This window comes from Cannabis sativa, chromosome 1 (assembly GCF_029168945.1).
Source record: "Cannabis sativa cultivar Pink pepper isolate KNU-18-1 chromosome 1, ASM2916894v1, whole genome shotgun sequence".
Lineage (NCBI taxonomy): Eukaryota > Viridiplantae > Streptophyta > Magnoliopsida > Rosales > Cannabaceae > Cannabis > Cannabis sativa.
The window spans coordinates 49,601,643-49,617,069 of NC_083601.1; the positions used below are offsets into that span (position 1 = coordinate 49,601,643).

General features: G+C 36.0%; 3 protein-coding genes across 3 annotated transcripts; 2 read left to right on the top strand and 1 right to left on the bottom strand.

Annotated features, from left to right (window-relative positions):
• Window positions 1-2,630: 2,630 nt before the first annotated feature.
• Window positions 2,631-6,735, bottom strand: LOC115706748 (mRNA-decapping enzyme subunit 2). Its single transcript, XM_030634483.2, has 8 exons — window positions 6,344-6,735; window positions 5,847-5,998; window positions 5,160-5,287; window positions 4,445-4,540; window positions 4,178-4,330; window positions 3,584-3,687; window positions 3,424-3,491; window positions 2,631-3,162 (listed from the first exon to the last, which is right to left on the bottom strand). Exons 1-8 carry the CDS (start codon window positions 6,673-6,675, stop codon window positions 2,978-2,980), a joined length of 1,218 nt encoding a protein of 405 aa, XP_030490343.2. The 5' UTR covers window positions 6,676-6,735; the 3' UTR covers window positions 2,631-2,977.
• An 879-nt stretch (window positions 6,736-7,614) lies between these two features.
• Window positions 7,615-8,964, top strand: LOC115702118 (uncharacterized). Its single transcript, XM_030629576.2, has one exon. The coding sequence runs from the start codon at window positions 7,615-7,617 to the stop codon at window positions 8,962-8,964; it is 1,350 nt and encodes a 449-aa protein (XP_030485436.2).
• On the top strand, window positions 8,961-13,034 carry LOC115704451 (uncharacterized). The gene has a single exon (XM_030631658.2). It carries the CDS (start codon window positions 8,961-8,963, stop codon window positions 13,032-13,034), a length of 4,074 nt encoding a protein of 1,357 aa, XP_030487518.2.
• Window positions 13,035-15,427: the final 2,393 nt, after the last annotated feature.

Genomic DNA, 15,427 nt, shown 5'->3' on the forward strand with positions numbered 1-15,427 from the left:
TCGCGTTGCGATTAGCTAGCAATACTCCCTAAAAGCTATTATATTAAATTATATGGGACCCGATACTTAGTTGAACCAATAGCGATATTAACTTACAGGTTTTTGTTATTTTAAATCTTTCTTTTCCTTAAAATAAACTGAAATTAGGTGAAGAAGAAGAGTACGTTGCGGAAAGGTAGTGGATGAAGATGCGAGCGCTTTCGGAGAAAGCAAGGAGAGCATCTTTGTGGACATTAAAGTCGGTATCATCGGCGCAGTGAGACAACTTATCCTTCACCACTCGGCGCACGATAGCTTTCGGCAGCTCCTCCGTCTCCGCCACTGCTTTCTCCATCTCTCTCTCTCTCTCTTCTTTCTCTCTCTAGATTCTAACAAAATTCTCAAGGGACTCTCTTCTTTGGTTTAGCTTCCCGCCATTTCTGCGGCTTGGGCCTTTAAAGGTCCAGTGGGCCTCACACCTCGGCTCTATCTTTATAGTTTTTACAAGGATTTTGGGTTAAACTTTTCAATTTTACCGTCACACGCCAAAAATTACATTTATACTGTCTTTCTTTTTTCTTTTCTTTTATACTGTAAGAACCCAAAAAAAAAAAAGAGATCTCCATCTTCCACAGCCATAGATAGAACCAACACAGCAATACTAGGATAGTCGAAAAACAACTATTAATTTCGGAGAGATTAAGCAAAAACAGTAAAATTAACATCAAATAAATAATCATGGCAAAACAATTGTAATATAACACTAAAACAAATCAAAAAATAAAATAAAAGGAAAAAAGGATTAAAAATTCTAACAATCTTCTGCACAGCCTGAACAGCTATATTTGCAAGTCAAGTCTTGAAAATCAGAATAAAAAAACAAAACTAAAACAACACAAAAATAAATGTAAAACAATTAAGCAGATGTAACCACTTAGAAAAACATAAACGAACCACACACCACAAAATCATTTTGTCAGTGAGCTCATCAAATGTATTTATAGGAGAATCAAAATAAAAAAAAAAAAAAAAAAAAAAAAAAAAAAAACCCACAAAATAGCCAAAGAGAACGAAAAATAAATGTATTTATAGCATCTATCTTCCATACCTACGGACAGAACCACAACAGCAATACGAGAACACTCAGAAAATAATCATTAATTCCAGCGAGATGGAGCAAGAAAAGTGAAATCAACGTCAAATAAATAAATCATGGCAAACAACTGTAAAACAACACTAAAACAAATAAAAAACAAAAGAAAAAATACTTGAAAAAAAACTAATAATCTTTTGTACAACCTTAATACTGGATGCAATGAAGACTATATTTACAAGCAAGTTCTGAAAAATTATAATAAAAAAACTATACTCTTATTTGTTCCAAAAACGTGAATGAAAACTTCAGAAACTAAATTAAAAAAAAAATAAAAAGAAGATAAAGAAGACGAACTTAACAAAAAATAAAATAAAAAGTTTATATGTTAATGAAAAAAGATAGAGAGAACTTAAGGAAAAAGAGTGAAAAAAATGGTTATTTGTTAAAGAGGAGTGTGTATATATATATATATAGGACACTTCTATAGTAAGGATGTCTCTTTTGTCTCTATATATATAGCCTAATAGCAATGCTCTTAATTAAAATTTTAGAGACATAAATTATTGTGACTTTATTGGGTTTCGTAACTTTTTATATTTGTAAAGTTTTTTTTTTTTTTACATTAAGATATTTTATTTAAGAGCATTGCTATTAGGCTAGCACCTTCTCGACATGTCGCGTTGTGATTAGCTAGCAATACTCCCTAAAAACTATTATATTAAATTATATGGGACCTGATACTTAGTTGAACCAATAGCGATATTAACTTACATGTTTTTATTATTTTAAAAATTTAATAGTATAACTAATATTTTCTAAAATACTATTTTTTTTAATTTTTTTCACTAAGAAAAACACTCCAATATTCTACACCACATTACAACATTAACCCAATCCGGCCCCTACCTCAATACAAACTCTGGACATCAACCCTGGCCTCAGGACTTGGAGCCTAACCTCAAAACCTAGACCTTGACCCCATGACCCGAACCCTAATCTCAAGACCTAAACCCAAACCATACCCAACTCCAACTCCAACTCCAAACCCCGACCCATATAAAAACCCAAACCATACCCGACCCCAACTCCAAACCCCAACTCCAAACCCCAACTCATACCCTGACCCTAAATCCAAACACGTTTACGTGAGAGAAAATATATAAAAAAAAAATATGTTAGACAAAAAAATAAAATATTATTTTTTAAAAAAAAAAAAAATATTTTGATATTTTCTGATTTTTTTAATTTTTTTTTAAGCTCAATTTTCAGAACATATTTTTAAAAATTTAACCAAACACCCCCTATTAATTTTTAAAATTGCTTTCCATTTTTAAAAATTAAAAACAAATTTTCAATTATGAAACTAAACACACTCTAGTTTTTTGGACAAAATTAGTAATAATTCTTTAAATTATTTTCCCCATAGACAAAATCAGCCAATCAGGTTTCGGTTTTCCTTCCTGTACAACCATTTTTTTTAACCTTCACTGAAGGAAGAATTGGAGAAAGAAATTCCACGTTTAGAGTTGGGTCCTAGGAAACATGACCACAAATATGCTTGAGAAGAAAAAAATACATAAATAAATAACTTGTAGAATATAAAAAGGTTTGAGCACTAGTTCATCAAATACACTAGAGCTATCTAAACGCTCCTACACTGAAACTTAAAACATACACTAGTTCTTTCTCCGATCCATCTCACCCGATAACAAAGAATGAACAAGGAGAAGCATGCGCCTATATAGTAAGTAAGCAAGGGTTTCTGTACAGAATTTACTTAAAACCCGAAACTGGAATTCTTGAACCGCTATACAGGGGGGCCACCGTCAAACATTGCGGGAAGAACTAATTGGTGAGTAGTAAAACAAGTGAAACAACTTTACAGAGCAGCAGTGTTAGAATTCATGCAGAGAAACCAGTTTCCATTGCTTGTAAGATTGACGAAGTATCAAACCTGAAGTTTCTGAAGCTCTTGCCTGGTCCTAAGTCGGGAGGGGGTTTATCAGGTTCAGTTTTTGTTGATCGAGTCTCTGTAACTATTGTGCTACTCCCTATTGAGTTGTGTTTTGCTTTCCACACAGAGATTGCTAAGAGAATGAGAATCAGAACAAAACTTGTCAGAATTGGGCTATTCTGAGATCGAAATACTACATTTGGAATATTACTCAACAATCAAAAGGTTAACTCTCTTATAAACATTGATTAATGTTAAAATTATAAATCATATAGGTAATATGCAACATAAGTTAGGTAGAGATGCAAAAAATTTGTTTTGTAATATATGAAGCTAGTTAAAGCTACTACTAATCCTCTATATTCTTCTTATGATTGGTAATCATTCAGCATACCTTTAAGAGGCATGTCAAACTTTGGAGCTATTGGTGGCTGGTGTACTAAAATCCAAGATTTAAGCGATCTGCATAATGATCCATAATTATTTCAGATATTGACCATCCACAAGGAACCATTCAAAAATATTAATCAAAATTACATAGGGAAAGTACTTACGCAAGAAAAGGGGCCACCATATATAGTTTTAGGCCAGAGTTGCCACGAGAAATAACATCACCACTTGCTGGCAAGAGATCATCAAGCCGCTGCCATGCAATTTCCTGCAAAACCATAATAAAAACTTGCTCTCAACACTGGAACCAATGCTGCATGATATGGCTAAATCAGCCAAGAAAATTCTAATGTAGAGATAATAAAGAAAAAAGAAAATTGATTAGGCATGTAATGCAGGGTATTCCATTAACATTCTTTTGACTCGTTATGTGATGCAAATTGAAAACCATAGCTTGGTTGATGCATACAATATTTTGGGAAACCAATAAAAATAGCGCTTCTCATGATTACTAAAAAGTGAGAACACGATACATATGTTATCTTTATGTTGAAAGAAGAATATGAATGTTTCAGTTGCTTATGAAGAGTGAAAAGCTAATTTTCCTTTTTCCCTTGTCATAGTATAAAGTTTCTGGGCATCCTTTTAAAAAGACTGTTCGACAAATAATAATGATCTCTATTATTTTATACAGTAACAACTTTAGACAAGAATTAGACCAATGAATTTATCAAAGATAAGAAACAAATATTACATACGCTGATCTCTTTTTTCGTGAGTGGTGCAAAAGCAGTATCATCCTTCACACCAGCAACTATATAAAGTCGCACTCTCTGCTGTCCAAAAATAAGTTCAATGTATTGATCTTTGTTAATAAGTGCTGTAATATCAAACCCTGTTTCTTCCAGGACCTGCAGTAAGCAAGAACAAACAGATTAAGAGCAATACAGAAGAGATTGAGACACAAATAAAGTTACTATCGACAGCTTGCATCCTGTCAACAATTTCATAAGAATTAATCTTACTTCTCTGATGGCGCATGCATGGTCCTCTTCGTCTTTGTTCTTTTTACCACGTGGAAAACTCCAACTCGATCCTTTCCATCCCTTCACCAGTACGCACTACAACAAAATAAATAAGTCAGAACATATTAAGATTTTTAGAGAAGAAAACATGGTTCTTTGAAAAACAAAGTAGATCGTTGAACTGTGACCAATAGTTTCATGATCAATGTGTGTCCAAAATAATATTTTTTCTACTATTTCCAGATGTTTCTATAATTAGGTAGTTCTACACATATCATATGCATTACAATTTAATATAAACCAATACACGTCTATCACAGTTTGATCTTGATCTTCCTATCATCCTATCATATCCCCAAATAGATACAACTTATATTTAAATTGCTTCTTTCTTTATTTCTCACTTAAGCAGAGCATGATGAAAAACGAAGTATCAAAAGTGAAAAATACAATGGTACAATTTTATTATCAAAATGCTTCAGTAGGTCAAATATAATTTATTCTATACTCTGCCAAATACAAAGTGACACGCAAAACATATGAAAAAGATAACTCATGGAATCTTGACACTGGTTTAGGATAACCAAATACAGGATATGACACACAAGTAGTTTAGGATTGCCAAATTCTAGCAAATCATAATTACGGGGGAATGGATAATTTTGCCAAGAAGGGTAAAATCTAATATTCTAACTTTCTCCGCAATGATCCTCACCCGTTCATAGGTTTCATCTAAAATAATTGCCCCAGTCACTGGAACGCGAACTTTGTAGGAAGTGAAGTCTTTAAATATATCATCCAGGTGAGCTACATACGGCTTCAGAACATCACAACTATTAAACACTGCATATATGTTAAGGAAAAAGGACATACAAAAGAAAATACAGCATATATTGAACTATATATGAGAGTGAAAAGCAACAAGTAATCATGATCTAAGAAAACCAAAGCCAACATTTAAATTGCACATTAACATCTATCAACTATATCTCTGACATAAAAACTTTGTACGATAATCACAACAACGCAAAAGGCCATGGCAGATCTTGTTGTTGCTCTGTCAAAAATAGAAAGCGGTATTATTTAGTGACAAAAGATATACACATGTTATAGGACAATGCACTTCGTGCACAAAATAATCTGGCTATCATGAAAATAAACTTCAAAAATAATCCAGAATATAGTATGTATATGCACGAAAGAAAATCCAAACAGTGAAGAGAGCACAATATGATTCAATTTATGGGTTGCAAACAACAATTACAAAAGCCAAATTCTTTCCAGTTTCGATGCATAATAAAGATCAAATATAAACTATCATTTCCAGTTTCAAGAATAGAAAATAATAATAATAATAATAATAATAATAATAATTGTCTTAAGAAAAGTCTGAAAAGGATACTTAAAGAAGTGAACTCCTTCAAGTTCAGTGACTTTAGAGACGGATTGCTCTCCACTGAATTGTCCTCATAAAACCAATGTGCATTCTCCACAAGAAATAAGATTCTCTCAAACGATTGTAGATCTTCTTGTGGCACATTCAAAACAAATCGACTGCACATAATTAATGCACGAAGACGCTTCAGAGATCATATTGAAAAAAAAAAAAAAAGAACAATCACTTATTTCAACTTCAGCGTCAAAACTAAGACAAACATATACAAATCAAAAAACCACGGGTTAACGATTCAGCCATAACTTCGAATTACAACGAAATGTAGCAAAATCTACATACTCTACTAAACCCCATTTACACCGCAAAGATGCTGCCAATCTCAATTTCAACTTGCACGAAGTGAAAATAAAAACACCCAAATTCTTAACAATCAGTTTTCTTCCACTTTCTTGGGAACCAAACACACAGAAATAAGAAAATTATATATAATATACAGAAAGGACCTGCAGAGATCATCAAGGAGTTCCTTTGGCGGTAAGCCGTTCTTAAGTGGAACACTGGAAGAGCGGCGGAGGCCGGACATGGCGTCCAAATACGGTGTACGGAATGAAAATCGACGGGCAATCTGGAAGCTTTGTTCACCGGAGGTATGTCGGTTATGTTGATCCCTGACGGAGAGAAGTGGCTCCCTCGCTAGGGTTCCAATTTCAAGTTGAGCTGGTGACCCAACCGGAAGACCCACCCAAAAATGCCTGCGTGCTTTTATTTTATTTCCACCGGTCTGGTTAGGGTATTTATAGTAGACCGGGAAATTGGCTTTCCAGACCACTTTCATTAGGGTGATAGTGGATGTTGGATAGGATAGAATGGTCAATTCACAATATACCTTTTCTTTTCTTTTGGGAAATTTTATTTACACCCAAAAAGTTTTAAAGGCACCCCATTTTGATATTTTTTATTTTATATAAAATTTATATTTTTAATTGTACTAATTTCTTTTAATTTTTTTCTTTCAATTCATATTCTTAAAAAATATACCTATCCAACAAAAATAAAGTGTATTTTAAATATTATGACAAAAAAATTAAAATAAAAAATTATGTGAAATTTTTTTAGAAAAAAATAAAAAAAAAATACACATGAGTTAGAAAAAATTATAAAAATGAAATCAAAATAAGTATTGAAATTAACATAAAATAATGTGAAGAAAAAATTTTAAAAAAATATTAAGATTAATTTGAAAAAATTATTTAAGTTTATATTTTTTTTAATAATTGGGTGTATTTATAAGTTTAAGGGGTGCAAATATCACTCCCCTTTCTTTTTCTTTTCTTTGAACTAAGGGTGTTCGCGGTGCGGGTGATGCGGTTTTTAACCATTTTTTCAAACCAACCCGCACATACGATTTTTCTAATTTTCCAAATCGCACCCACACCGCGATACTAAAAAACCGCAAAAACCGCACCACAAAAAATGATGTGGTGCGGTGCGGTTTATGCGGTTTGAACTATCACAATTTTTTTTTTTTTTTGAAATCATCATAAAATAATTAAACTATCATTAATATAATTATTCCAAAACACTTAAGAAAATACAACAAACTTGAGACTAATAAAAGTTATAACAATCATCATCATACCCAACTAAAACTTAAGAAATTCAAAAATGGAAAGATAAAGTCTTGTCTTTTGACATGTTTGTGAGTTTGTGAGTTTGTGAGTCTACGTGGTGTTAGTGGTTTTATCTGGTTGTTCAGGTCCTTGTGATTGTGACAATGGCGTCTAGCAGTCATGCTGTTGATGATTTGGGAGTGCAGTGGGCCGATCTACAGGTCGAAGATGAAGAGGGAGGAGGCTTACTGTTTGATCAAGAAGAGAGTTTGGTGGATGATTTTGATGGAAGATGGTGTTTGGTGGGCAAGTTATTGGCGGATAGACCGGCAGATTTTGATTCTTTAAGAAATGTTATGGCATCGCTGTGGAGGCCAGGGAAAGGTATGTATGTCAAGGAATTGGAAACTAATAAATATCTATTCCAATTCTTCCATGAAGTGGATATTGGTAGAGTTCTTGAGGGTACCCCATGGACGTTTAATAAGAATCCTTTGATTGTTGAACGATTGAAGGAAGGTGAGAACCCGAGGAACAAGGCGTTGAATACGATGGAGATGTGGGTTCAAGTTTATAATCTGGAAGTGGGATTCCGATCGGATAGAGTCTTGCAAGGGGTGGGTGCTTATATTGGGCAATATGTTTCCTCCTGTCCAAAGAATTTTGCCGGTATTTGGCGAGATTACTTCCGTGTTCGGGTGTTGATTAACGTGGAGAAGCCTCTCAAACGAAGAATGCGGATATACAAGAACAAGGTGGAGTGGTTCTGGGCTAACTTCAAATATGAAAGAGTCCCAACGTTTTGTTTTATTTGCGGTATTATCGGACATTCCGAACGTTTCTGTCATCGGTTGTTTGAGGAATCAGCAAACACCATTGCCAAACCTTACGGTATGTTCATGAAAGCGCCTGACCGGAGACAATCTAAACAAATCGGGGCTCGATGGCTGCGAGATAATATGGGACAGCCATTAGAGGGGGTTGCCGGACATAGCTCGACGGTGGGAAAGGATGAAAGGGCATTGAATGTTGATCATGATTCGGGGGATTCGATGTTGATGGAGGGAGTGATTGGTGGAGTAAATGGTGGAAGATCTTTTGGTGTTAATACCAATTCTGTTAATAGCACAATTAACGTGGACAATAATGATGGGAGGGAGTTGCATGGGGAAGAAGGAATAAATAAAGGAATTGAAAATGGGGATATTGTCATTATAGATCTCAAGAGGAGACGTGTGAATGAGGGAGAGGTGATTGGTCAATCAAGTGAGGAAAATGTGGGGCTGAAGTTGAATGGGAGGGAAGGGGACGTGGAGCTATTTCAGGAAGGTACTAATATGGAAAGTGGCATTTTTGCAAATGGGGTTAATGGAAATGATAATGGGTCATTACAAATGGAAAAGCCCAGTGGGGGAGATGGTTCTTTAAGCAAAAAAGCTGACACTTATGTTGGTATTTTTCCAAAAAACGATTATTTGGCGGGTACTCAGTTTGGGGCCCGCCAATCGTTATGAGTTTACTAAGTTGGAATTGCCGAGGGCTTGGGAACCCGAGGGTGGTTCAATTCCTTAAGGAAATTGTTTTCCAAAAGAGACCCACAATTATTTTTCTTTGTGAGACTATTTGTAAAAGTGACAGAGTTAATTATGTTAAAAGATTGTTGGGCTTTGAGGGTTGTTATGTGGTGGAGGCCCGTGGTCATAGTGGTGGGCTTGCTATGTTATGGAAGAAAGAAGATGAAGGAAAGTTGCTAAGTTTTAGCAATAACCATATTGATTTGGAGGTGAAAATGGATGGTTTTCCTACATTTCGAGCTACAGGTTTTTATGGTGAGCCTCAAAGAAGCTTGCGAGGTAACTCGTGGAGATTAATCAGAGATCTTTTAGGTGAGTCAACTCTTCCTTGGTGCTTGTTTGGTGATTTAAATAACACGCTAAACCATGGTGATAAAAGGGGAGGGAGACCATATCCGAACTGGCTCCTCACGGGCTTTCAAGATGTGGTTACTGAGTGTCATCTTATTGACATGGATTTGAGGGGCTATCCGTTCACTTGGGAGAAAGGGAAGGGCACTGAAAATTGGGTTGAAGTTCGACTGGATCGGGCTTTAATTTCTCAAGAATGGCAAGGGTTGTTTCCTTCGGCTTCACTACATAATTTGGAGGTCTCGGTTTCGGATCATTGTCCTATTTGGATTGACCTTGCTGTAAGTAAACATGTCCCAACTCAAAAGAAGTTCCGGTTCGAAAATGCATGGTCTCGAGAGCCTATGTGTCGTATGATTGTTCAAACTAATTGGGATATGGAGCCGCTTGAGTCTTTGGATACGAAGTTGAACTCCTGCAGCACGGCTCTTGGTGCTTGGGGAAAAGATATCACGGGAAATTTCAATTACAAGATCAACCGGTGTAATAAAATTCTCAAGAGACTAAAGGGCAGAAGAGATTCAGAGTCCATTTCAAAATACAAAGAGACACAATCTCAACTCTTTGAAGTCCTCTCTAAGAAGGAAGTTTATTGGAGGCAAAGGTCGAAACAGTTGTGGCTACAAGCTGGAGATCAAAACACCAAATATTTTCACTCATGTGCAAGTAGTAGGAAGCGTACCAATCAAATTGTGTGCTTAAAGAATGATGATGGCACTTGGGTCGATTGGGATAGTGGTCTTCGAGATGTGATGGCAAAGTACTACATGGAGCTATTTTCTACTTCAAATCCGAATTGGCAGCGTGTCATTGATTGTGTTCGTGGTATTGTTTCGGAAGACCAGAACAGGGATATGTTACTTCCTGTTGAGGAGCATGAAGTGAGGAAAGCCCTTTTTCAAATGCATCCAGATAAATCTCCAGGTCCGGATGGTTTCAACCCCGGGTTTTACCAGAAGCATTGGGATATTGTGGGAAAGGATGTCACAAGTATGGTCCAACACTTCTTCAGTGTCGGTGAGTTTCCTGATCACTTAATCCATACTAATATTGTTTTAATCCCGAAAAAGACTCACCCTGAAAGCATGAGTGATTTGCGTCCTATTGCTTTATGTAATGTTCTCTATAAGATTGCGTCAAAAGTTTTGGCAAATAGATTGAAGGGATGTCTCCCAAGTGTTATTTCTGAGACTCAGAGCGCTTTCTTACCAGGACGCCTTATTACTGACAATATTTTGGTTTCGTATGAGATTATGCATTATCTTAAGCGAAAGCAAAAAGGTAAGCAAGGTTTCATGGCTTTGAAATTGGACATGAGCAAGGCGTATGATAGGATTGAGTGGGGTTTTTTGGAAGCTATGTTGAGAAAGTTGGGATTTCAGGAACATTGTATTCAGCTTCTATTGACTTGTGTCCGCTCAGTTTCTTATAAGTTTGTCGCTGGGGGACAAGAGGTAGGGCCGATTGTACCTACTAGAGGGCTGAGACAAGGTGATCCTTTGTCACCTTATCTCTTCATCTTGTGTGCTGAAGGTTTCTCGGCATTGTTGAATGATTATGAGAGAAGAGGCAGAATCCGAGGCTGTAGAGTTGCAAGGGGGGCTCCTTTGGTGTCTCATATGTTATTTGCAGACGATAGTTATATCTATTGTCAAGCGACAGAGGAGGGTGCTAGAAATGTGATGGAACTCTTACAATGTTTTCAAGAAGCCTCGGGTCAGCAAGTCAATCATCAGAAGTCCACTATTTTCTTCAGTCCAAATACAACCCCGAATGTCAAGAATACAATTTGTTCTTTGATGGGAATCGCTGAAGCTGGGGAGAATAGTTTTTATTTGGGCCTTCCAAACACTTTGGGCCGCAACAAGACTTCATTGCTTGGTTTCTTGAAGGATAAAATGAGAAAAAGAATTCAAAGTTGGGAAGGAAAATTTTTGTCTAAAGCTGGAAAAGAGTTACTAATTAAAAGTGTGGCTCAATCCTTACCAAGCTATGCCATGAATGTTTTCCTTTTACCTGTGGAAACTTGTCAGGAAATGGAGCAACTAATGTGCAAATTCTGGTGGCAAGCTTCAACAAGGAATAATAAAGGGATACATTGGAAGAGTTGGGAGAAGTTAACAGTTCATAAGTCTAAGGGCGGAATGGGTTTTAGGAACCTGCGAGATTTTAACTTGAGCCTTTTAAGCAAACAAGGTTGGCGTTTGTTAAGTCAGCCTGATTCCTTGGTGAGCCGCATCTTTAAAGCCCGTTATTACAGAAGTGGTAGCTTTCTATCTGCTGATTTGGGGTGTAATCCGAGCTTTGTGTGGCGTAGCATTATGGAAGCTCAGGAGATGGTTCGAAGTGGGGTCAGGTGTCGTATTGGGGATGGTTCAACTGTTAACATTCTATTGGACCCGTGGCTGCCTGACCAAGGTGATCCGAGAGTCTCCTCCTCTCATCCGGCGTTAGTAAATCAAACTGTAAATGTGTTAATGTCTACTGAAGATGTTGCCTGGGATGTCGACTTGGTTCGTGATTTGTTTAATGACAGGGACGCTAATTTAATCCTTAGTATTCCCTTATCTTTAAGTCGAAGAGCTGATGAATGGTTTTGGTGTTGGGAAAAAACTGGGCATTTTTCAGTTAAATCAACATATAAGCAGTTACAATTGTCTAAGGATGGGGTGTCTCAACAGAGTAATTCTGCAATTTGGAAGGGTATTTGGAAGTTGCATGTTCCTCCTAAAGTCAAAGATCTAGTGTGGCGTGCGGCTTCGGATTGTCTTCCTACTAAAACACGGTTGCGGTCTAAACATGTTCAAGTTGATCATAGCTGTCCAAGATGTGTGCTTCATGCTGAAACTCCGTACCACTGTTTGGTGGATTGTCCGTTCGCTAATAGTTGTTGGGAGCTTGCTGGTTTGAGGAAAACTACCCCAGCCGTGACCTCATTTGCAGGTTGGTTGGAAGCCATGTTCCTGCAGCTAGATAAAGATCAACTAGCGGATGTTGCAGTGTTGTGTTGGGCTGTTTGGAAGACCAGGAATGATCTGGTGTGGTCAGACACGGTAACGACAGCAGCTGCTGTTGTATTTCTGGCCAAGAATGCTCTCTCCAACTGGTGCAATGCTCAAGACCGAATGCTGGTGCCTACAGCAGCTTTTCTCACAGAAAAAGATGGGCATTCGGCTTGGTCCAGGCCTGGTGCAAACACTATTAAAGTCAATATTGATGCTGCAATTTTTGACAGCAATGGCACTTATAGCTTTGTTTGTGTGGCTAGAGATGCAAATGGTCACTTTGTTGAGGCTATTACAAGGTGTCGGGCAGGGATTGTAACTCCTGAATTGGCGGAGGCAATGGGGGTTCGGGAGGCCTTAAGTTGGATAAAACAACGAGATTGGCAAGAGGCGGTTGTTGAAACGGATTGTTTATCTGTGGTTCAAGCAATTAGGAGTGATCTTCCTTTATTGTCATATTTTGGGAGTATTGTTTCTGATTGTAAAATGTTTTTAGAACAATTGAGGGGTGTTTCTGTTATTTTTATTAGACGGTCTGCAAATAGAGTTGCTCATGCGTTAGCTCGAGCTTCCTATTTTATCGCTGATCGTACTCTTTTGAGCAATGAGGTGTCTACCGATTTGCTTCTTGTAATCATGAATGATTGCATTTAAATAAAGTTGGATGATTTTATTTCAAAAAATAAAAAAAATAAAAGTTATAACAACAACAATAATTCAATAATCTTTTTAAAGTTTCAACAACACACCTAAATCAAAATAACAAACTTGAAACTAATTAAATTCCAAAAATAATATAAATGTACAACTAACATACTTTCAACAATAGATTAAAAATAAAATAAACACAAACTTCTAACTCTAAATTTCAATACACATATATGGGCTTGGGTTTGTTGCTAAGAAGAGAGGGTTTGTGAAGAGATAGATTTTGCCCTAAGATTTATAATTAAATAAATATAAAAATTGAAATTTTAAAACATGTGGTGCGGTGCGGTTTGAATCGCGGTTTAATAATTCAAAACCGCAAACCGCACCGCACCGCGCGGTTTGGGAAAAATTCAAACCGCAACCGCACTGCGAAGAATTTCAAACCGCATTTTTTTTGCGGTGCGGTACGGGCGGTTTGAGCGGTTTGATGTACACCCCTACTTTGAACAATAAGCTTCTTGTACTTTTTTTTAATGAAAGGTAAATGGAATTTTTATTTGGAAAATTTCACTATTAATGTTTAAAAATACATTTTATATTAAAATTTACACTATGGGCTCGTTTGGAACGCCGTATTAAGTTGTATTGTATTGTATTGTATTGTATTATATTGAATTGGATTACATATCATATTTTTATATAATATTATGTTAAACTTTAATTTATACTAAAATATTATACATTTAGGTGTCCATAAAAGTTAATACCATATATAGTTTTACATAAAAATATTGCATAAAATACAATTCAATATAATACAATACAATACAATACGACCTAATACGGCGTTCCAAACGAGCCCTATAAGTGTATAACATAATTTATACTAATTGATTTTTTTAATTTTGAAAGATTTTTAAAATACCCCTAAATTAAACTTTACCTCTCTCTGTATGTGTCTTTCTCTCTTCACGCACACCATCTCCCCCAACAAAAGCAACCCACTGTCTCCCCACCGTCTCCACTAACTCTAACCAACCATGAAGAGTCTTCATCTCTGACGACCACGAAACCCACGAAATTCACCACCAAACTCCCCGTCTTCACCATAGTCGCATGAAACCAACAAAACCCACGTTTTTTCTTCATCTTCGACGACCACGAAAGCTACCACCAAACTTCGACCATTTCGCAGTGACACGAAACCCAAGAACTCCACCAAACTCCATTATTTACTGAGATAACTATTTCACCCAATTCAAAAAGGTACCATTTTTTTAAAAAAAAAAAAGAAAAACAATTATTATTTTTCATTGTTGTGTTTTGTTGTGGATTTTGTGATCTCTCCGGTGATAGATTGAAGTGTTGGATTTTGTACCTATAAATGATATTCTAGTGAACTAATATAATCACTGAAATGAGTACTCAACTATTTATCTCTGTTAAGCCAAGCTCGAAGGAAATCATCGTTTGACTTCTATATCCGGATAGAAGCTATAGATTCTATATTTATGATTAGCGCTCCCACTTAATTGAACTACCATGTCCTTAACCTATATGTCACGAGAAGAACCATTTGGTCGACTTTAACGAACAGATTTAAGAACACAAATAATGCAACTGAACTAGAACCTAACCATCTCAGGATTGAGATCCTTTGATCTAGAATAAACTAGGTGATATTGAATTGAATAAATATTACGGTAAATTTATCATATCTAGTTCAAGTTCAATATCGGTTCCTTCCAATGCATACTCCATGCATCCAACTCAAGCTTACTTTAACCAATGCCCTGAAAAAGGACATAACAATTATCCAATATGCAAGTAAACTACATTGTAGATTATCCTATCAGTTAAATTATGTGTACTGATAAATCATAGGAATACATTTAATCACATAATCTTGATTACTTTCCACTGTGCTGACGACACAATAAACAAGAATATCAATGTGATAAGGATTTGGATGAATTTATAAATCAAATAAACATATAAATAATCACATGAACCAAATAACACTCTAAACAAGTAACGAAAATAAATATGTTTCTTTATTGGTAAATAAATAGAAAAGATTACATTAAAATAGAGTTTTATTTAGGGCACAAAGCCCAACAAAAAGTGCTTTATCTTTGTATATCCGTCCATAATTACCTAGATAGGATTGTAGAACTCTATTGCTCTTGATAATTCAACCACGAAGTCCAAGGTTATTTCTTTCCATTTCCACTAAGGAATTTTTAGAGATTGAATTATTCTCGCTGGTCTCTAATGCTCTACCTTGAGCTACTAGTAAATTAAATAATTGACACATACTCCACAATGTCACCTCTTATACCTGACCACCAGTACAGGCTTTCACATTATGATACATCTTAGCTGTCCTCGGATGT